General features: G+C 42.8%; 1 protein-coding gene across 1 annotated transcript; it reads right to left on the bottom strand.

Moving 5' to 3' along the window:
* Ids (iduronate 2-sulfatase) lies at positions 1–22,881 on the bottom strand. Its single transcript, XM_026380879.2, has 9 exons — positions 22,627–22,881; positions 21,829–21,965; positions 21,016–21,193; positions 17,997–18,085; positions 14,163–14,363; positions 12,399–12,569; positions 7,382–7,508; positions 3,955–4,128; positions 1–705 (listed from the first exon to the last, which is right to left on the bottom strand). Exons 1-9 carry the CDS (start codon positions 22,730–22,732, stop codon positions 233–235), a joined length of 1,656 nt encoding a protein of 551 aa, XP_026236664.1. The 5' UTR covers positions 22,733–22,881; the 3' UTR covers positions 1–232.
* Between the last annotated feature and the right edge of the window lie 719 nt (positions 22,882–23,600).

Here is a 23,600-nt window from a genome sequence, read left to right as displayed (position 1 = left end):
AGAAAAAGGCTCAGCCCAGCCCCAACCTAATTAACAATTACAAATTAATAAAGACTAAATGAAAAGGACTGGCTGTCACATCCTCTTGGGCCAAATGGTTGATGCATGTTTTGATTACCTCATACTCTGGTTCCTTCCAATATTATGGGTAATGACAAAATAACAACCTCTAATGCCTCCTCTCACCAGCTCAAGAGGAGCATGTCACATTTGCCCTCCATTGTGGCAAAACTCAAGGCATCAATGATTGAGCAAATTCTCCATGTTGGGAGTCATTATATATATTGTGATCCTCTAATGGATCAGAATCCACAAAATACAGTTCCCCTGCATGGATATCAGAAAAATTAGCCATAAATTCATCAGGATTGAAGCCAACCCATATAGTATACCTATAGTCTATGGTACGTATGGAGTAGCCCATGATCTTTATATCTTTTAAACTTGGCTTGTCAGAATTCCACTGAGGGGAATCTGCAGGCCGGGGGTACTGACTATAAGCAATCAACTCACGGGGGTTACTGCGGAGATATGGATCATTTTCTACATCATGGAATCGAAAATGCTTCAGAAGGTTCTGGCCTTCTCTACATAGCTCAACATGAAATGAAGGAACAGGGCAATGAGGCGGAACCTGTAGTCCTGCAAGTGCAGCCAGCGTGGGGAAGAGAGACACAAGTTCCACAAGGTCCATGGTTTGCCTGCCTGAAACAGAAAATGACACAGTTGAGTTTGTTACATTATAGAAGCCTGCCACACCAGACTGGATGAGTTAAGGAACCTGTCTAGACTCCACATGTTTTCTATTTGCTTGTATGTTTGTTTTCAACATTTTATTTTTAGCAAAAGAAGTGTAGAAACACCACCAACTCAGCACCTCACCCTCCACTACATACTCATCCAATAAAACATCAAGATGCAAAATTGGTCCTCAGCCTATTGGCACTTTAGAAAACTATCTGACTTTGAAACCACTAGTGTAATAACTGGATTCTGGCCAGCTTCATCAATTTAAGCTCTAACTATTGGGTAAAAGTTTATGATGGAATAGAATATTTCAAGTTTCACAATGGCACCCCACAGATCGCCCTTTTCTGGATGACTTTTTGATCCATCTTTCCTTTTTTCCCCATCTTTTCTTTTAGTATGGTAAAGTACACAAAACATGAAGTTTATTATCATATCTACTTTTTAGTGGACAGTTCAGTGACAATAAGTATATTCATATTGATGCATCATGATCACCACCATCATCTCCAAAATTTCTTTCATTTTACACATCAGAAACTCGTCTCCACTGAACAGCAGCTCCCCATTTCTCCACCCCCAGAAACTTGCGACCCTCATTCTACTTTCTATCTCTGTGAATTTCTCTACTCGAAATATTGCATATTAGTGGGATCATATAGTATTTGCTCCCTTGTGTCTGGATTATTTCACTTTAAGAATAATGTCCTCAAGGTTCATCCATGCTCTAGCATATGTTGGAATTTCCTTCATTCTCAAAGCTAAATAATATTTCACTGAAGGTATAATACCACATTGTGTATGTCCACCCATTTGTCAATGGACACAGGTTTCTCCCACTTTGGGGCTATTTTGAATAGTGCTGCTATGAATACTATTGTCCAAATTTTTATTTGAATACCTGTGTTCAATTGTGCAGTATATATATTTAGGTGTGGAACTGCTCAGTCATATGGTAATTCTGTTTAACTTTTTGAGGACTTTCCAGTCTGTTATCCACAGCAGCTATACCATTTTACATTCCTGTTGCTAATACGCAAGTGTTCCAATTTCTCAACATCCTCACCAATGCCTGGTGTTTTGTATTTTTTATTATTATTCTCAATGGCAATCCAAAAACATGAGAAGGTATTACATCCACCTTTAAAATTTAAATCCTACACTTATCTTTATATCTTACATTGATTCCTGTTAAAACTGATCTTGGTTTGTACTATCATTCTGGCATTTTGGACAGTTAAGAGATTGTTTAATAATACCTAATTTCATTTTCTAGATACTTGATTTGTATGTAAAATAAAAAGAAAAAAGAAGTTTTTTAAAAAGATACTTTACAATGGCAAAATTTGGCTGCTGCTACCATCACCTTAAGCAAGTGACCAAAGTGAGCATCACTAACAATGGCACAAGTTGCCATAAGATTCCCCTCACTGTGATAACAGAATTCAACATCACATGTATATAGTACTCTGATAAAAAAATATTCACTATGAGAAAACAAAGAGACAAATCTAGTGTGTGGGACACTGTACAGGACAAACTGCCCTGGATGCTTGTCAAAAAGGGGAATCAGATCACTAAAGTCCTTGTCAGCCATTGTGAGGACATGTACTTGTGAGATGAGAGCACAGGAGGCTCCTGAGTAGGTCTGTAGCAAGACTTGCCGTGGAATTTTTTTGGTGGTAGGAATGGAATCCAGGATCCAGGGCCTCACTGCATGCAAGGCAAGAGTCCTACCACTGAGCTACAGCCCTATCCCCTGTCTTGAGTTTGAAAGAGATCACTTAGGGTGTTCTGAGAAGGAAACACTCTAGAGGATCAATAGCACAAGGAAGAAGACCCTTCAGCAAGCAGCTGCTGGTGGCAGAGGAGATGATGAGAAGCAGAAAGGAACAGATTCTGAATGAAGAGTGGTGGGCTTGCTGATGGACTGCAGATCACATATGGAATATGAGAGAAAGAAAGATTAAGAAGATTCTGTAATTTTTGTGGTCATTTCCTGAAAAGAGTGTCAAAGGCAAGGCTTAAGGTGAAAGAGCTAGATGTTCAACTCCAGGGATGAAAGACTAGCCAAGTAGAACAGGCTATTGGACATGAAATGTACAGTTCAGAGAAAACATACAGGTTAGCGATAAAATCTGGAGATAAGATGGATGATGGCACATTTGTACATGAAATTACAACTTGGTGATTATCTCCCAACAAAGGTTTCAAGAAAGAGTCTTACCTGTAAGAATATTTCTCCCAGCAAACAAAGGGCTAAAGTCGTAACTGGAAATTGTTTAACCTTTCAGTGAAGGGAAAAAAGAGTATGCATTGCCCAAAAATTAAGTGTGCAGGAAATAAAATCAGGCAGTATAATTAGCAAACTCTACAGTCCAGAAAGGCCAGAATAATGAATCCCAAGATAAATTGAAATAGGAATCAATATAAAGTACAAGGCTTAGATGCTAAAGATGGATTAAATATGTAAGTCCCAAAATGGGGAGCCTGGCTTAGCACAGTTTATGGAAAAAAAAAAAAAACACTCCAAAAAGAGCATATAAGACTAGCATGGCATCTGAAGTGCATGATTTACCTCTGAAATGCACCAGGTAGATTAAGTCATGATAAAACGCACAGGAACCCACACAAATCACCCCATATGGGCAGAAAGGATATCTGGATTCAAAGCTTTGAAGAACTGGCACTTAAAAGCCCAAGTCAGCTTGCCCTTCACTATTGCGTGACACAAAGCAGAATCACCCAGTAAATTTTACAGATCCAATGGTTAACTAGGTCAATGAGCTGCCAAAAGGGAAAATACTCCCCTTAAAAAGGGCTGAGTCTATGACAAAAGTATACAGGTTAAGGATACCACTGATCTGTTTGGGGGACAGCCCCTTCTATGCTCTGTATCATGCTGTTGCCACCTTACAACAGCCCTCCCTACCTTGGGAGGGCTACTGCTCCTTTGCCCTACCTCCTTCCAAGGCCCCTCATGGACAGAAGCCATATTTTTCAGTTCTGGCTCTACCAATCCTCCCTTACCCACAGCATGAGAGATGTTCAGGAACCACATGCAGACTAAACAATATTGAGAAGGAATTCTAACATACACCAGAAGTGGGGACTATGTGAGCCTGCAGCCTATAATTCAATGAGGTGGTTTACATGTAAACTAAAGGCACTCTTAGCTAGGCAATATCACTCCTGTATATACTATACCTGGCTCCATCAGTTCTGTGGTGGAATCAAAAGGATCAAGGTAAGGGAAAAACTTCTCTCCTGCCTTTGGTAGCAAAGCTGTCCTTCCAGGAACGTAGAACATCAGGGGCACACGAGTAGTGACGTCAAAATTGCTGTATTTGGCCCATTCTCCATGTTCACCAAGGGCCCACCCTGGATCATAAAAAGCACAGAATGACAGGAAATTAATAATCAGATCAAAACTTATATACTTTAGCCACCATTTCAATTCCTGTTGTAAAGGCCAAAAGAACTAAAACCTCATCACCTCAAGGAAATTCCTCTAGAATTACCACAAAAAAAGATGATTTCACCTGATGCCGCTTTATTCAAAGTCAAACATACATCCTCAATGATGAAACATTTAAAAAGGAAAAATATATATTAAATTCCCAAGGTAAAATATCTTCTTTTAATTAGGAATTAACAAATACACCCATATTGGGCTTTGCAGACAAGTCCAAACTGCCAAGACAGGCTTTTTTTTTTTTTTTAATGCTGAGGATGGAACACAGGGCCTCATGTGCTCTATTGATCAGCTACATCACTAGCAGTTCATTCTTCACTATATGGAGACCCTGAAAGACAGAGTGTCACCATTTCCCTGTCCTATGTTCATCTATCTCTTGACTCATAACCCCAGAAACTCAGGTTTACACATCTGGGAAGTGTAAAATGTGAGGCTATGGTACTGTGGCATAAGACAAGGATACCTTGCACATTTCTTAAGACATACCATATGTGAAGAAAAGCAAACCTTTAGTTTTGAATCCTTAACCCCGATTAAAAACCATCCTTAAAACTTATTTAAAATACCCTTGTAGAAAATAGTTTACATATTCCAAGTTGGAAATTCCCTATCTTTTTAGTACAAAACTTTTTTGTACTATCTTTTTTGATACAAAAACTGTTCATGATATAGACTGTTAATGAAATATTTACAAAACAACCAAAGACACTGAAAGTGGCTATGAATGGATTCAATAAAGCATTGGAATGATTCTGTATTTTATCCATCATAGCTATATCTGCTAAACTTTCCCAGAGGATGGTACAGAGTCCAGCACAAAAACTCACTGACTCAATCTACAGATGATATTGGGGCTACAAATTACAGAATAGGGCTGGAACATGTTCTGAGTCAACAGTGCTCTCCTAGAAAACCCAGAATTGAAAAGAACCTTTCATGTATCAGTAATCAAAGCAGACTTCATGTCTGTTATAAATGCTCAAGGTTTCTAAGCATGTAAGATAGTTGGAGGATTGGCCTGCTCTCTCTCCTTCTCTCTGGCCAACAGTGCTGAGGTTAGGTAGGGATTTTCAAGTACTCTAAAGGAGGTCAATGAGAATCAGTTTCCATGGTCCATGTGTTCAATTAGCTGGGTGAGGGCCAGCGCTATACCTCCACATGTCCACTTTCTCTAAGAAGACAAGGTAGCCTTGACCCATGAGGCCTGGTGACTTGGTCAGTTATCATCAGGCTCCCAAGACACCAACTTGCAGGTTATATTGGCAGAAACTTAAGAATATGAGGTCCAAGAAGCCTTTGGGACAGGAAAGTGAGGGTCCCAGCAATGGGACCTCAGGAGTTACCTCCTTGAAGTCTAACTGGGGTACACACAGCAGTCCTAAAGGTACACCAGCCAAGTTCTCTGTGGCATCCCCAAATATGGGCACTCAGAGCCCACAGGCCTATTGGCCATGATAGGCTGTCTAGCACCATGCATGGACAGCCCCCTAGCCCACCAAGCACAGGGTCTGGTACTTGACAAATACTCAATGGATAGCTATGGACTGCCTAACTGCAAGAACACATTGCTCAGTCTTGTGCTGGGTTTCCTTCTGGTCTGCTATAGCCAGGAGGAAATATTTGAGAAAGGAGAACACAAGCCTGTGAGAGTCCCAAGGGTTCATCTCGACACCAAGAAGAAGAAACTAAGGACCTTGAAAAGCAACTGAGAAGGCTTCTAGCTCTTTTCCCAGAAGCCTTGCATGAGGGCAAGGCAGTAAAAGCCAGCCCAAAAATTATGAGCTAGATGGGAGCTGGTTCATTCTCATGCTCAAACCTGCCAGTTCCTAATTAGATGTGCAGAAACCATCATGTTTTACCAGTTCTCTGGTGGTTCTGATGCAGTATATCCCAGGAAAGCACACTGAGGTGGGTTACTATAATCAACTGCAACTGCCTCTGAGCAAAGAGTATCTCTGAGTAAGCTAGGCACTGAGAAGTGGGGTAAGAAGTGGATGACAGAGCATTAGGAATATGTGAACAATTATGGCATTTCTGTATATAATACAACACTAGAGACCTTTACAAAGGAAAAGTCAGGCCTGAGAGATGACAGGGAGAATTTTCTGTGACAAAGTTAAGTAGGAAAAATGTTTTAAAAAGTTCATATAACAGTAAACATAGTATAATCAACTATGTCTTATGATATGTTACATGTTACATACATACATATATCCCCATATATGTATGTGTACAAGGTACACATCAGAACTCCTGTTTAGTCCTGGGAAGGTAGCATAACAGGATAGGGCATTCTGGCCCCGTATTATATTCTTCGTATCCTTTTTTCTTTATGAGAACATACTATGATTTACTACTGTATCATTGCATATTTGATGATATGGAAGAACCATCTTTCTTTTTCTACGTATGATAATGGTTACACTTAAACAGGCAATGCTTTTTTTTTTTTTTTTTAGAAATAGTGATTAGAAAACAGAACCATCTAGGATTTGTTTCAAAAAATTCAGTGTTAGAAGGAGTGGGTAAGGAGGAGATGAACAAGACTGTCACTAGTAGAAAATGTGGAAGCTGTTGTTTTATTTTCCACTCTTGGGCATGCTGAAAAATTTTCATATTAAAGAGCACATTTTTCAAATTAAAGAGCATTTCTATATTTGGAAAAAGTAGGAAACAACCTTAGGAGATATAAACAGTTGAGAAGCCTGGTCTCTTGACAGAAAGGATAGTAGGGATGGGGTAAGACATATCAAAACCAGCCATATCTGAGGGCTTTGTTGGGTTCTGCCAAGACTGTTCTGGATTCTCTTCCACCCCCACCCCCCAACAAAAACCCTAAAAGTCCTCCAACCCTCAAGGTTAGCAATGGTGATTAGAAGAGCTTTCCCACAAATGGAAGGTTCTTGCTGAGTGCATAAAGCAAAAGTTACTACAGGCCCCCCCACACCTGCCTCCACCTCCAAGTATCAAAGATGGAGGTCCCAGGACTAATAATCTGATCATAAAGCACCCAAGAACCTGGACTCAGGGTACTGCAGATCCACACACACACACACAAAAAAGAACATGACCATGTATATGGAATTTTAAAAAGCATGTTTCACAGGAAAGCTGAGATGCTTTGAGTGACTCATCAGGGCATTTCAAAATGCTTACCATGATCAGAGGTAAACACAATGATCGTATTGTTGGCCAGCTGAAGATCATCCAAAGTACTCAAAAGGTGGCCAACCTGTGTATCCAAATAGGAAACAGAGGCAAAATAGCTCTGGCGAATTTTCCGCTGCAAATAAAATAAACAAAAATAAATCAATAATGAAAGTGAGTGTAATTTTAATTGCTGTGGCATACACAGAGATAATATCCACCTTAGCATCTCTCTCAATCCCAATTCCTCTGTTGATGCTCTCATTTTAAAAAATAGCACTCCCTTTCCTACTTTCTGCATCCCCTCACCCACTGAGTCAACATGATCTGCAGGTCCAAAGATTCATTTCTAAGTGAACTAGCTTTCATTTTAGCACACAGATCATGGAAGATGGATGCCATTTACTACTCCTTTCTGTGTCTCTCACATATTCTGGTGGGTCCCAGGAGATCTATAAACTGGATGGCTTAAGAAAGCATAAATGGATTGGCTCCAAGCTCTGGAGGCTAGAAAGCTGATATCAAGGGGTAGAGAGGGCCATGTCTGCCTGAAAGTTCTAGAGGAGGATTAGGCCTCTTTCTAGTTCTGGTTCTAATTTCAGTGTATCTGCTAGGAGTCATAATTTAACCCACAACAACAGTCCTGAGTCAGTGTTCTGACCACTTTCACACCCAGCAAGAGATGGCAATTGCTTATCTCTATGCCATGACTTTCATGTGTTGCTCATTTCTCCAAAATTCTCATCAGGCAAGAGAAGAGCAACTGAAGAACAAGAAAGGAGCAGCCACAGTCCCTGAACCCAGGAGAAACTTTAGGGACAGCTATGTCATACCCTGAAGTAAAGGAGCCATCAGCCCCTCCTAGGCCAGCTCGCCTTCAGCTTTGTTAATAAGTGTTAATGAAAAAGATGAATCCCCCTTTGCCCCTCACCAAGGGGTAAGAAGCATGGGAGCTGCTGACTTATCAGATCAGCCACAGCCTCTTTTGCACATATGGTCCCTATCTTATCATCTGGACCTATCAGCTTCTTGTCATTGCTAAGTTAGAACAGTCATGAGCCTTTCCCTAATCTCTACTTGTGATGAAGAGAACAGATACACATCTAGCCTTCTAGAAGAATTAATCTGAATCCTGGCCTATTTATACATTCTAGTAGACAGTCTTCAGTCTGTAACTTGGAGAACTATAGTCCTCCTGGAGACCAGAGACACCAGTCAGGATGTCTCTGCCCTATATAAGGGTACTCCCTCCTTCCTCTCCTGGTCCCTTGAGATTAGGCAATAAATAAACCGGCATGGTTCTCAACTCTACTGAGCCATGTGACCAGTGAAAAATAATTACACATACATTATTGGTGGGGCCCAGGGCTGACCAAGGACAATGAGTGTTCAAGTGTGCTTGGAAAATTAGGGAAGGCTTCAGAGAGGATTTCACATTGCAGAAGAGTAGCTGCTATCAGACAAATGGGGGTAGGATGTTCTAAGCAGGGGCTGCAGGATGTGGAATCATGACAAAGCAGAGAATCCTAAGGGCTGAAGAATAATCTGGGAGGGCAGAGGGAGGCAAGTTACACTGAAAAAGTAGGCCAGGACCAGATGAAATGGACCTAGCAGGTCCCTCCAAGTAGCGAAGTCCCAGGCTGCAGGCCAAGGGAAGGAATCACTGGGGTCTTTCAAGGTGAGGAGATGACACAATTTGAGCTGCAGGTTAATAAGAGTACAAATAAAACTACTGTCCGAAGTACAAATTCCACTGGCTTTAGACAAACATCACTAGATAACTGCTGGACACCTAAGAAGTACTCAACAATTTGATGAGTGAACAAAACATTGCAAGACCCAGACCAGAAAGATGTACCGAAAGATCCAGAGAACCAGTAGATTTGAGAGGAAATTGGGGAGATCAAGCAGATGTGGAGGAGGGGAAGAAGCAGGGAAGAGGAAGGAGATGAGAAATCCAAGGGTGACTCTAGAGTTCATATTCAGCTAGTGGCATGATTCACAGGCATGTGATGAGCAGGGAGATATAAGAGGAAGAAGAGACAGACCACGGTGGTGGCCTGACCACATGGAAATCTATGCAGCTGAGGTCTCCACAGTAACCTGCCTGAGAATGGCTCTCAAAGATGGGTGGACATGCAAGTCTGAAAATCAGAAGCAAGACCTGGGCTGGAGGGGTATTTCTGGGAGTCATCTGTCAGCAGGTCTGAGATGAGCTAGGCAGATAAGAAGGGGAAGAACAGAGGGGAACTTAGACAGACCCTGGATGACAGCATGTAAGTGGGGGGAAACAGAAACAGGGGCCTGCCATGGAGACTGGAGCAGAGGGGGTCCAGGAGGGCTGGCAAGGATGCCCCGGAGATGAAAACTTCCAGAAGACATGAGGCTGGTCAACGATGAGAAAATAGCACGGAGCTCAAGTAAGGTCAAGAACAACAAGGATGGATCTTATTTACTAACAAGGTCAGCGACCACTCAGGTGAGAGAACTTAGTATGTTGGGAAGGCAGAAGCCCAAGCAGATAAAAAGAACAAATGCACAGGAAGCCATGGACACAGGTAGAATAGACCACTCCTTACTCTTGCTCTAAGAGCAGGTGAGTGAGGGAAGGGGGCAAAAAGGGAGAGAGAAAGCAGGAAAAGAGGAGAAACAGGCAGATGCAAAGGAGAAGGTACTTTTTTTTTTTTTTTTTTTTTTTTTTAGTTCTCGGCGGACACAACATCTTTTGTTGGTATGTGGGTATGTGGTGCTGAGGATCGAACCCGGGCTGCACGCATACCAGGCGAGCGCATTACCACTTGAACCATATCCCCAGCCCAGGAGAAGGTACTTTTTAAAGATGTGAGTGACATGAGCAGACATAGAGGCTGCAGGGAAAGATAATGGGAAGGGAAAACTCACTGAACACGGGAAAGAAGCCAAGTAGAGAGCTCACATGGGCAGCTGAGTGCGTTGCTGCCTCATGGCTTCATGGATTCTCTCCAGCAGCCCTCATTATGGACTGTCTCATGATCAGAATACTACATGTGAGACAAGGATGAATGGAAAAGAGTGCTAAGGGGCTGGCAAGAACAGTAAGTGGCGAGCTACTGGGCCTTAGGAATTCAGGGAAGAAAAAAAGCCAAGAGGCCACCTAGACAGAGTGGACAAGGAAGAGTCCACACTCCGGCAATCCTTGGAGGTGTGCAGGGAACTACAGGTTGAAGGGGTCGTGGTATGGTGACCAAGAAGGAGCAGGCCTGGGAGATGGCAAACACCTGAGGACACTGGCTCACACAGGGCTGAGTAAGAGGGCTGGAGCTGACGAGAGCATAGAATTGAGAGGCTCAAGAGAGAAGTGAGACAGGGCTTAGACATGAACATCCAAAGCTTCAGGTCCTGAGAATATCAGGGTTCACTCTGGGTCACGCTCTCTGCTACCTGTCCAACAGACACAGGTATAAAGAAGGGAGTTGAAAAACTTCAAAGAGAACTCATCATGTAATTGGTACTGTCCTAGATGCTTCCACATGTACCCTTTAGTTCTCTCTGAAAACCTCCTTAGTTGGCATTATTGCAGAAAACCTTCACCCATCATGTTTCCATTTTACAGATAAAGAAACTGAGGCTCAGAGAAATAAAGTAACTCTGCAGAGTTCATGCAACTGGTGTGAGGTAGAAAGGGAATTTGAACTCACACTGTTTGGAACTAACAAAACCAACCATGTGGTTTTAGTTACACTTCTCTGGGGTGACCTAGTTCCACGTGATGCTAACGATGCAGTGAGGCCACTGTCATTTCTCTGCCTTTAGTCTCCTCACCTGACAACAGAAGGGACAGACACCACTGGATTCCCAAATGGGCCAAGGCAGATGGCCAAAACAAATGTCAATACCCATCCAGCACCAAGTATTTATCCCGACACCCAGTCCATTGCAAAGTCCATTTTAAGTGACTGTCACTAGTAAGGCTTCCAGACATAGACTCAGAGCTGCAATTTAAGCCACCTCATTATCAGAACCCAGAATGCAAAATTAGAAAATAAACAAACTGTCAAATTTGTTGCTTTACAAACTTTCACCACTTGCTAATAAGGAAACTCAGGAATCAAACAGATTTGAGGAGCATATACCCCTCACCCCTCAAACTCTGGCTGTGCAAACTCAGGAGTCACATGGATGACTCTGAGTGCATCAGAATCACTGATGTGCCTTTTGAGGAAATGTATATTTTGGGGCTCCATCTCCAGCTTCCAATTCTGGCCCAAAAATCTTATATCCAACAAGCCTATAGGAAATTCTGATGCAGGTGTTTCAGGAAACACACTTTGAAAACATTGCTATGTTCCTTCCATTCACTATAGCCTACCCATCTCAGCATTCATGTAATAAAGGAAGGGCTCTACATGGAAGATTCTGGAAAGATTTGTTGGTCAGCATGTCTTTTGCACTCACATGGGAGAGATGGTGGATAATCAGTCAGCATGATAATTCTAATTTTGTGGCTGCTCTTCCCCCAATCATGGCAAAGGGATACCAGACATCATAGCTGGACAGCACTGGCCATGATGGCACCCAGTCACCTCTGTGCCAAGACCTAGTTAACACAGTCAAATTGAGAGTGACAGGTGCCAATACAGGCTTTCCCACAGAGGGAACCTCCAGTACCAGCAAAGTGAGCATTCTGAGCTGCTCAAGAGTTGCCCATATCCTACAATTGAAGAATCGTAACTCACATTAAACAGCATCTTCCATGAGTTAGGGACATTGAACCAGACTCCTTCCTCTCCCCCATCCCTCCTGTAGCAAGTCACCAAATCTCTGGATTCTCCCTTCTCTGAAAGTTTAAACACTGGCCAAGAGACTCTTGATTCACCCAGTACTGTCCATGTCCTACAGAACACACCCCACCCAGCACTTGGCACAACACCATGCATAAAAGTTCTTAATAAAACATTATAAATGGAGTAGTGGATGTTGTACTGAAGAAATTGCATTGACCAATGACATAAGTGCCTGATACATTCTGGAAATATGTCTTTGGTACCTGAAAGTCCACAGGAATTGGGCCATAGGGTATACTGATGTTTAAGGCTTGGACGTCTTCCCGCTGCCTGATGTCCATCCATGGGTTGTAGGCTACAGGAGGTAGGCCATCGGGGACCTGGGGATCAGGAGCCAGGGTGATGTTCTCCAAGGGGTACAATTTCTGAAATTCCTTTGGGAAAAACAAACACAGAGCCACAAGGTTGTCACTCTGTTGGCAATGGCACAAGGCTGTGGCTCTTCAGGTGTTTATGTGGCCTTTTCTCTAAGCCTGAGATGTATTTACATCATTGCTTACTAATGACCCCCAGGTACTCATTCCCCTCCTGAAGTCAGGCCTTAGATCACTCTCATGAGATGCAAAAAGCAATGAAATCATGCAACTTTTATTTCCTAGGGAACAAGCAGTGGTATATCTCTTCCCTCATGTGGGCAGATGCCCTTCTGTTTCGGTCCTATCTCACTTCCAACCCATGAAAGTGTGCTGAGGTGTTCTGGGTTCTCCAAACCACTCTCAGGCCCAATAATTCATTACAACTCACAGGACTCAACATATAGTCACACCCACCACTATGGTGTATTACCATATACAATCAGCAAAGGGAAAAAGCTCATGAGGCAAAATCTGGAGGAAAACAGTAACAAGTTTCTAGAGTCCTCTCCCCCAAAAGTCACACAGAATGCACCTTCTTGTCCCAATAATGAGGTGTGTGACAACATGTATAAAATGCTACCAGAAAGGGAAGTCTATTAAAGCCTCAGCACCCAGTGTGGTTTGGGCCTGATCACATAGGCACTCTCAACCTGGAACACACCAAAAGTCTGGGCTCCCAAAAGGAAACCAGGGGTTCAGCATATACCTTAATGTTTGCCTAAACAGTTTAGGCATAGTAAGCCACACTTATGAGTTCTGGGAATGGTGGCAACACTCCCAAAATCAAAGTTCCTAAATGCCTACCAAGGGCCAGCCTTATAAGCAGGTCTTTCAAAGGCTCATGGCTAGGATAGCTTTGAGAACTCCTTTCTGCAAAGTAGCAGAAGAGGCAAGTCTCTTAATTCTATCAAGAGGGTTGGTAGTTCCTGACAGGAAGGCATGATACCCTAGGCCAGTCAAAACAAGATACCTGCAACATCAAAGAATATACCTTCTGGTCTCTACTCTCATTACAAGTGAGGGGCCGTCTTTGTGAAGTCAAAAAAGCTGAGCTGCTCAGGCCCAAGGAAAACACAATAAATAAAACTGAAAAAAGATTATTAAAAGGAAATTACTACATGCTCTAAGTGATTGGATTTGAGGCAACAGGATTTGAGGTTCCAACAAGCAATGCAGTGGTTATAGGATCTAATCTGACAGGCTCAAGGGGGTAGAAGAAAAGGGAGTTGGTGAAGAGAGCTTCAAATTCCCTGGAACTGTGTCCTGAGGACTATCCCTTATTATAGGTTTTTAGTGGCTTTGGCTCAGTTATCTATGATCATAATCCCACCCAACATTTGAACATTGAGTTCAATGAAAGGAAATAAAATCCTCCAGTGGAGAGAAGTAGAAAGCCAAATATTTCTTGTAAGATCCTTACATGTTCTAAGACTACTTGTCCTTGAGATCTGACTCCTGTCTTCACTCCACTATGCATACTATGTAGCTCCTATCAGGCATCCCTGGTAACTGGGGATGGCAGGATATAGCCAGCTTCACTACACAAATCCCATCCTCAACAAATAACAAAGTTATAGTAGCTGCTAGATCAGCCCTCAGCCAGCTCTTCACCTTGGGGTATCTGAAGGGGATGTGTGGCTTATGGTACCCAACAGCCAGGAAGAAAGGACTGCCAGTTGTTTTCATCTTTTCCAACAATCGTATGGCTTGCTCAGTGCTCTGTTTGTCAGGCAAGGTGCCCTCAGGCACATCCACTATATCCACAGGACAAAGCAGGTTGGCATGAAGTTCTCCGTCTTGTCCCCTACATGTCTTTCAAAACAAAATTATGTAACATCAGATTTTTAAATACAAGAAACAGAAATCATGAAGGTTACATACAGAGATTTAATGTCCATATCACCAGTCCCTTAGCTGTTAGTCAAACAGAGTGAAGAGGCATATCAGAAGTAGAACTAAACCAGAGAGGTAACTCTTTTCTGGGCAGGAGCCAGAAATCCACAGCACTTAAGCTTCTTACTGCTATTTCTCTGTCTCCAAGCCATAACTCATTATAAAAAAAAAAAAAAACAAGTAAACTAATTATAGGAAAAATTCTATATCCAACTCAACAATGAAAAGTAAATAAGCCAATTAAAAACGGGCAAAGGACTCTAATAGACATATTTCCAAAACAATATACAAATGGCTAACAGCACATGGAAATATGATTAACATAATTAGTCATTAGGGTAATGCAAATGAAAACCACAATGAGATACCACTTTACCCACAAGGATGGCAATAAGTTTTAAAAACAGAAAATAGCAAGTTTTGGCAAAGATTTAGAGAAACTGAAACCCTCATACATTGCTGACAGAAGTATACAATGGTACAGCCACTTTGAAAGATAGTTTGTCAATAATTCCTCAAACAGTTAAACATATTTGTTATATAATCTAGCAATTCTATCCCTAAGTATATACCCAGGAAAATGTTTCTAAATGTCTGCAAAAATATGTGAATATTGATAGCAACATTATTCCTAACACCCAAAAAGTGGAAAGAACTCAAATATCCACTAAGTGATAAATGGACAAAAAAATGTAATATTATGGAATGTTATGTACTCATATAAAGAATGGTACATACTACTATATGGCTGAACCTCAAAAACATTATCCTAAAATAAAAGAAGCTAGATATATGTGGTTACATTTTATATGATTCTATTTATATTAAATGTCCAGAATAGGTAAATCTACAGAATAAGAAAGTAAATTAGTTGATGTCACAGGCCAGAGATTGGGATGAAATAGGGAGTATCTGGTAATGGGAACAGAGTTTGTTTCAGGGGTAATGAAAATGATCTAAAATTGATTTGATTAACAACTGCACAACTTTGTAGATACACTAAAAAAAAACAAGAGTTAAAAGAGACAGTTTTTATATCATCTTCTGAGAAGTCTCTGTTCAGGTCCTTGGCCCACTTATTGATTAGGTTTTTTTTTTTTGGTGCTTAGCTTTTTGAGTTCTTTATAGATCCTAGAGATTAGTGCTCTATCTGATGATGTAGGCTCTCTATTCACCTCACAGGTTGTTTCTTTTGCTGAGAAGAAACCTTTTAGTTTGAATCCATCCCATTTACTGATTCTTGCTTTTAATTTTTGTACTATAGGAGTCTTATTAAGGAAGTTGGGGCCTAATACCACATGATGAAGATTAAAGCCTTCTATTAGATGCAGAGTCTCTGGTTTAATTCCTAGGTCCTTGATCCACATTGAGTTGAGTTTTGTGCATGGTAAGAGATAGGGGTTTAATTTCATTTTGTTGCATATGGATTTCCAGTTTTCACAGCACCATTTGTTGAAGAGGCTATTTCTTCTCCAACATATGTTCTTGGTGCCTTTGTCTAATATAAGATAATTGTAATTTTGTGAGTAAGTCTCTGTGTCCTCTATTCTGTACCAATGGTCTACCAGTCTGTTTTAGTGCCAATACTATGCTGTTTTTGTTATTATTGTTCTGAAGTATAGCTTAAGGTCTTGTATAGTGATGCCACCTGCTACACTCTTCCTGCTAAGGATTGCTTTAGCTATTCTGGGTCTCTTATTTTTCCAGATGCATTTCATGATTGCCTTTTCTATTTCTATGAGGAATGCCATTTGGATTTTGATTGGAATTGCATTAAATCTGTATAGTGCTTTTGGTAGTATGGTCATTTTGATAATATTAATTCTGCCTATCCAAGAGCAAGGTAGATCTTTCCATCTTCTAAAGTCTTCTTTGATTTCTTTCTTTAGGGTACTGTAGTTTACACTGTATAGCTCTTTCACTTCTTTTGTTAAGTTGATTCCCAAGTATTTTTTTTCAGGCTATTGTAAATGGGGTAGTTTTCCTCATTTCCCTTTCAGAGGCTTTGTCACTGATATACAGAAATGCCTTTGGTTTCTGGGTGTTGATTTTATGTTTTTATTTATTTTTTTTAAATATTTTTTAGTTGTAGATGGACACGATAACTTTATTTTTATTTATTTATTTTTGTGTGGTGCTGAGGATAGAACCCAGGGCCTCACACATGCAAGGCAAGTGCTCTACCACTGAGCTACAACCCCAGCCCCGGATGTTGATTTTATATCCTGCTACTTTGCTGAATTAATTTACTAGTTCTAGAAGTTAGCCAATCCCCCAAAAAACAATTGCCGAATGTTTTCTCTGATATAAGGAGGCTGATTCATAGTGGGGTAGGGAGGAGGGGCATGGGAGGAATAGACAAACTCTAGATAGAGCAGAGGGGTGGGAGGGGAAGGGAGGGGGCCAGGGGTTAGCAAGAATGTGGAATGTGATGGACATCATTATTCAAAGTACATGTATGAAGACACGAATTGGGTGTGAACCTACTTTATATACAGAGATATGAAAAATTGTGGTATATATGTGTATTAAGGATTGTAATTCATTCCACTGTCATTTATTTTTTAAAAAATCAATTAAAAGTTTAAAAAAAACAAAAAAAATAAATAAGAGACAGTTTTTTTTTTTTCTGTAATCCCAGCAACTCAGGACCCTAAGACAGGGAGGGGATGGCAAATCCAAAGCCAACCTCAGTAACTTATCAAATCCCTGTCTCAAAATAAAAAGGGCTGGGGATATACCTCAGTAGTAAGGCACTCCTGGGTTCCATACCCTGTTATGTAAAAATAAATAATATAAAATAAAAGGGACTTTTTATGGTATATGAATTATGTCTCAATAAGAAAAAAAACTATCTTAAATTTCAAAGACAGAGTTAGGCTTGTGAGCAATAGGGTCCACATTAATTGGATAAGGTAACAGTTCAAGGAATTTCCATATCCTTAGGTTTACCACACACAGAATGAAACCACTTCATTTTCCAAAGCAGCCACACTGGCTACAAAGCCAAAGTCTGTTTTGATCATGACTTCCAAATCACAAAGACCCATGAGCTATGTCAGCTACTGCCCCATCTCAAAGACCCGTGTCCTTTCATAGCTCTGCCCTATACATTGAGGATTCTTTTTCTTTAATGCTCTAAAATGTTAAAACCTCTATTGGATTTTTCAGCAGCTGAACACCTGCACTAGGCCCAAGACAGGCATACAGACAGCATGCCTTTGTACCTTAGGTTCCTAGAGCTCTTATCTCCTTTCTCCCTCTCATGTCTCAGTACCTTCTATAATCCTTAGCTCAGAGCCTCATCTGGAGTAAGTGTCAAGGAGCAATTAAGTGAGTTTGACACACTACAGCCTAAGGTTCTACAACAAGGAGTACCTATCAGCTTCTAGAATGAAGCCACTGCTCCCATTGGTCCTAATGCTAAAAATGCCAACTTTAGTCTCTGACAAGACATTAACATAAATGAAATCCACAAAACTCGTGTCAAAACCAGCTTAGAAGAACAAGGAGTGCTTCCTCCGCAGACAAGTGACCCTTTCATAACCTTACCTTAGTGTTCTCATACTTCTCTGAGGAAGGATGATAAGGTGGAAAAGACCAGCTATATGGAGAATCATCACTATGATTGGAAGATATACCTTGAAGGAGGAGAAAAAGAAAGTTGTTAAATAAAATATAAAGGGTTTTTAGTGCCTCGTCTTTCAAAATTAAAATTTTGTAAAAACTGGGGAAGTAGAACTTTCCTTCTTGGACCACAGTCCCCTCTTCTGTAAAATTAAGGAACTGAGGTGAGATAAAGAGATATCCCCACCAACAAGAACTATATAGGTCTCCATTTAAATAAGGAATGTCTGACTTCCTGTCCAGAATACCTGGAGATTTGTAGTAGGCTCTGTGGAAGTGATTCACAAGGAAAAGATCAGTCAGGCTGTTACAGCAGCACAGTTCCTTAAAACCCACATTGGAGCCCCTCCCCACCCTTTGTAGGAAGTAGCAGAGCAACCTCCCCACCATCAGGCAAATAGGAAAAGAGAGGCTCAGAGATCTCTACCTTGCCCAGTGCCAATCAGACATCAAGTAAGTAAGCTAGAACTCAAACCCATTCCTTCAGACTCCAAATTCAAGTGCTCAGTTTTGAAGCACAAACCCACCCCTAAGCTTAGAAGCTTACAGTCTACCAAACAAACACCAAAGGACAGACTGACAGTTGACAAAAGTACTGAAGTGCTCTGAAAGGGAGCCCCAAGACACAGAAGTGATGTGGGTCTGGTGAAGGTTGGCAAGGAGGGTCTTTAGAAGTCAGCAAGACTTGCAAGGGATCTGAAGGGAAGTGACACCTGTGGTGGTTATCCAGGAGGAGCAGAAAGGACATCACAGCCAAGACCATGGGAGAAAGGGCATCCCTAGCACAGGAGAACACTGGAGCTTCAACAAGGAGCACCAGAGGACACAGGACTGGAGGGTGGGGTGCTGGGTGAAGGGCCCAGTGACACAACAAGCATGGTGAAAAGAGCACACAGGAGGCTAACAGACCTGGGGTTGAATCCTGACACTGTACCTTAGCATCTATGCCTGCTTGGGAAAACTACTTGTGCAAGCCTCAATTTCCTCCTCAGGAAATGATAAAAATATACCTTGTTTGCTACTGAGAGGATTATGCTAGAGGCCAACATAGTAAATGGCATGTACTTGGCACTCAGTGGTGGGTACTGCCATCCTTGAGCAAGCCCAATTCTAATAGAACAGGTGTTGAGAACAGACCCCATTGAAAAATGTATTTAACCATGGATCACAAGCAAGCTTTTGGGATCTAAGTTGGGCATCACATTCAGAGCCCAAAGCCAATCATAAGGAAGGAGACCAAGCAATTCCACTCAGGCCTTTGGCCTTCCTTCCAGAAGCCCAATCTCCTGCCTCTGATGTATTTCCTTCTCTCTCCAAAAGTATAACTTCCCTCCCTGCTGCCCTTAGGCAAAGAGCATTGTGATGTGACTATCAAACCGCAGAAACTGACTGATATTGAACTTTTGACTGGAAAATATGATTCATGGCAGATTTACTTTCAAAATGGGCCTGACTTAGCCCAGCTTAATGCTATCGCCAATCTGGACTAGCCAACTAGTCTCTGGGAGAAGACTGCCAAGCCTGCTAATATAATTGGTATACAGAGAAAGCCACTGCAAATGTTCACATTTTCACCCTGCCCCATGAAAAGTACTACGAATCCTATGGAGCTCTTGCTTTCAATTTCCTTCCATACTTACAACCTACCTACATTGGGATACTCCTCTGGGAAGGTCAAGATAGCTATAACTTCAGCTTTTTAGATAAAGATTCCAAGGCTCAAAGAGGATAAACAATTTTCCAATGTAAGCCATAAAGCTAAGAAGTAGTAGTGCTGAGACTAGAACCCAGGTGCCCAAAATCCTGTTACTAGTGCCAATAAGCAGTTCAGTCTGATTCTAGAGATGGTCATCCCAATGAAAACCTAAAAAAAAAAAAGTGGTACAAAAAATAGTACAGTATGTTAGACTGCTATGCTGTCATTAAAAATGACTTTTAGAAAACATTATGGGAAAATGTTTAAAATAACTCAGGATATAAAAATGTATATACAAGCTAAATCAGGAAAAAATAATATGCCCAAAATAAGAACATTAAAATGCAGCCTCTCTTGGGATGCCGAAATCAAAAGTGATCTATATTCTTTAGTTTACATTTTCCATTTTTGTCAATCATGAATTGTTTCTATAAATAAAAATAGTTTTGTTTAGGCCCTCATCATTTTAATTTTGGCATGAGAGCCTGTGGCATTAAAGTCTGTGTTGGCAGGCATGCACGTGTATAATTCCAGCAACTCACAAGGCTGTGGCAGGAGAATCCCAAGTTCAAGGCCAGCTTCAGTAACTTAGTGAGGCCTAAGCAATTGAGTGAAACCATGTCTCAAAATAAAAACATAAATGGGCTGGTGATACAGCTCAGTGGTAAAGTGCTCCTGGGATCAATCCCCCAAACCAAAAGAGAATGAGAGAACACCAGTGTTCCAAGTCAGGACTGGCCATCCCTGGCACTCTACAGGTTCTGGGTGGTACCTTATACTCCTACTCTGACATTGGTCACTGAGAGTGGGAAGTAGGACACAGCAAACTACAGTACCTTCACCACATAAGCAAACACAGCAGTACTATTCACAAAGAAATTCCTGAGATGTGCATGCCCCACCCATACCTTCACAGACAGGGACCTCACAGGGCAGAGGGTCAGTCCAGAGCTGAACTCACACCCAGCACTGCCACCTCCCCACCCAGTGTGCCCTTCCCACCACCCGAGGAGCCAGAGGAGGCCCCAGAGCACCACCTCCAGCCTCTGAAAGGGAGCCAGACTCTTTCTACCCTCTTTTCACTTTGACTGAGAACTGAAGCCAAGCTGAGAAGTGGTTTTTCTAGAAAGGCAGCAGTGTAAGCATCCAGGCAGAAAAGGTGTCTGCAGAGACAGCCTCATGCCCAGCAAGGGATTCCCACACTCAGCACAGAACAAGAGAACTCAGACTTTGGGCATGGAGCAGTACCAGGGTGAAAGACTTTTCCAACCGACATGGTCAGGTAGCCATTCTCCTTGAAGTACTGGGGGATGGTGGAGAAGTTTCCTGCGTGCACCCTCCAGTAGGAGTTGAAGTCATACAGGCGCGTGGTGTCAGGCCTCCTCCCAGTGAGGAAGGACACGCGGCTCGGGGCGCACACTGCTTGCTGTTAGGGAGCAGAAGCAGAGGTCAACATCATCACAGTATAAAGTGTCTGCCATCTCCAGGGTAACCAAGCAACCTCCCCAGGTCCTCAGCAACAGCCTGGTGGCTGAGTCATGCAGATCTCAAAGCCACACAGTGGGATTTGGGCCTCACCCAGGTGCCAGAGATTGCATCCTCCTGGCAAGACAAGGCAGAAGTCAGCCCCTCAAACAAGCAGATGCTTGTATCTTCCAATGAGACAGTGTCCCCAGTCACCCCAAGGGAGCAATATGCTTGGAGGCAGCTCCAAGAAGGGGCTCATGGAGGAGGGCTACCATGCATGGCTAGTTGGCTGGCCCTTGCCCATGGGTAGCATTCTATAGTACCAAGCCATACCCCCTACCAGGAGAGAGCTGGCCAAGGCCCTGAGCATGTTAGGGCCAGGATACCCTCCACCCAATGAAGTGAGGAGGCCTTGAAGGCACAAGATTCCTTAAGTGGATAATCACATTTCTTGGACCACAATTTTCCAGAATATGCTTCCCTCTTTCAGGCAGGTATCTGGCACACTCAGTACCACCAAACAGTAGCTGAAGGGACCCCAACCCTCAGTGCACAAGGAGGCACACCTCCATAACTAGAAGTCCCCAGACTTACCTGGGCAAAGGCATTCTGGAAGAGGAGACTGTGGGATGCCAGCTGGTCGATATTCGGGGACCTCACTAGCTTATCCCCATAACAGCCCAGGGATGGGCGCAGGTCATCCACGATGATGAGAAGGACATTCAAAGCACCTGCACAGGAGGGAGGGGCTTAGTGATGTCATGTGCAGGGATGCTGAAACTCCTCATCCTGTGGTACTGAGAGACTCAAGCCTGGCCCCTGCACCTTTATAATGCAGCTAGGATGGGGACAATCAAGGCTGTGTCTCAGCCTGGGTTGGAGTGGGGTGTAAAGAGGAAGCCTGGATTCTGGGTAGCAGGGTTGGGCTTGGCCATAATTTCAAGCCTAGAATACTGAGAGGGGTGGGGCACAGAGTTTAAGGGGAGAAAGGATGGATGAAGGGATAGAAGGCAAGAGAGAAAGAGAAAAATGAAGGAATGTGAAGAGGGAAGGATAGAGGAAGGGAAGGAAAAGAAAGAATGTAATGACAGAGTTGAAAGGAGAGAGGAAGGTAAAAGGATGGATTAAGGGAGGGATGGAACAATGGAGGAAAAAAACAGAAGGATGCATAGGGGGAAGGAGGTAGAACAGATGGATGGAGGCATGAACAGATGAAGGAAGGAAAGAAAGATGGAAGGTTAGAAGGAGTGAAAATGGGGGAGGGGGCTAAGAAATAGAAGAAAGATGGATGGTTAGAAGGAACTGTTAGGAGGGAGAGGGAGGCAAGGATGGATGTGAGCCGGGAAGGAGGGAAGAATGGAAGAGAGGCGGGAGGGCGGGTGCGGAAGGCACCTGTGGCAGAGTTGGCCTGCACTGAGGCTTCGAGGACGGCGCCGATGGAGACCAGGACCAGGCCGAGCCTGAGCAGGCGCCAGCCGGGCGGAGACGGCGGCAGCATTCTGCTTCCGCGTAGCAGCTCAGGGTAGCAATGACAGTCTGAGGCTGGAAGGCGGAACTGCTGCCGCTGCTGCTGCCGCCACAGGTGCCTTGTTGGGAAGCAGCAAAGAGAGCGCGACGCGGGGCGCCGCGGGCCCAGAGGCCCGGGCTACCGCCGCAGTGCCAGTGCGCCTGCGCGCCTCGTCCCTGCCCCACCCTCCGCGCAGCTGGGAGGCCCGGAGATCCCAGCGAGTGATCCCGTGATCCCAGCCACAGTAGGCGGGGCCAAGGGCAGAGCCTAAGCCTCCCAGCTACCTGCTGGTTTTGCCCATCCACAGACCAGCAGACCTGTCAACACAGGCCTCAGTAGACAGCAGCTGCGAGAATCTTTGGAGGTGTTGTGAAGGTTTTGAGACTCAAATATTGTCCTCAACTAGCAATTTCCTGCCTCTCTCTGCCTTTGCTCTTGCTACGCACTTCCCCCATCTCTGTATGAATGTCACACTTTTCCTTACAGCCCCGCCCCAACACTGTTCTTCAATGAGGCCTTTTGAGAACCGCCTTCCTCCATCTATAAGGATCCTCTTTCCTATTCTTTTGTTCAATATTTAGTAAGCAACACAAATATGTACACCAGATACTGTTGGGAGTGCTGGAGTTCTAAGTCCTGCCATTGTAGAGCTTAAAACAACAAATAAATAAACATGCAGAATGTTGGTGGGCATACCTGGTTTGGAAAAAATAAAAGTGGGGCTAAAGGGTACTTGTTATTTTCTATGCAGTGGCCAGGCAGGGCCTCACTAGGAAAATGATATTTAAACAAAAGCTTACAGGAAAGGAGCAAGCCCCATTGTTGTCACAGGAAGGATAGTCCAAGCAGAGGGAGCAGC

Source organism: Urocitellus parryii, chromosome X, assembly GCF_045843805.1.
Source record: "Urocitellus parryii isolate mUroPar1 chromosome X, mUroPar1.hap1, whole genome shotgun sequence".
Taxonomy (NCBI): Eukaryota; Metazoa; Chordata; class Mammalia; order Rodentia; family Sciuridae; genus Urocitellus; species Urocitellus parryii.
This window is presented reverse-complemented; position numbering and strand designations above follow the sequence as displayed.

Coding starts and splice junctions, on each gene's coding strand:
- Ids (XM_026380879.2), bottom strand. CDS start 22,732: ATGCTGCCGCCGTCTCCGCCCGGCTGGCGCCTGCTCAGGCTCGGCCTG. Junction 21,194..21,828: donor TCCAGAATGCCTTTGCCCAG/GTAAGTCTGGGG, acceptor GCTCCCTAACAG/CAAGCAGTGTGCGCCCCGAG. Junction 18,086..21,015: donor TGGAAAAGTCTTTCACCCTG/GTACTGCTCCAT, acceptor TCCTCCTTCAAG/GTATATCTTCCAATCATAGT.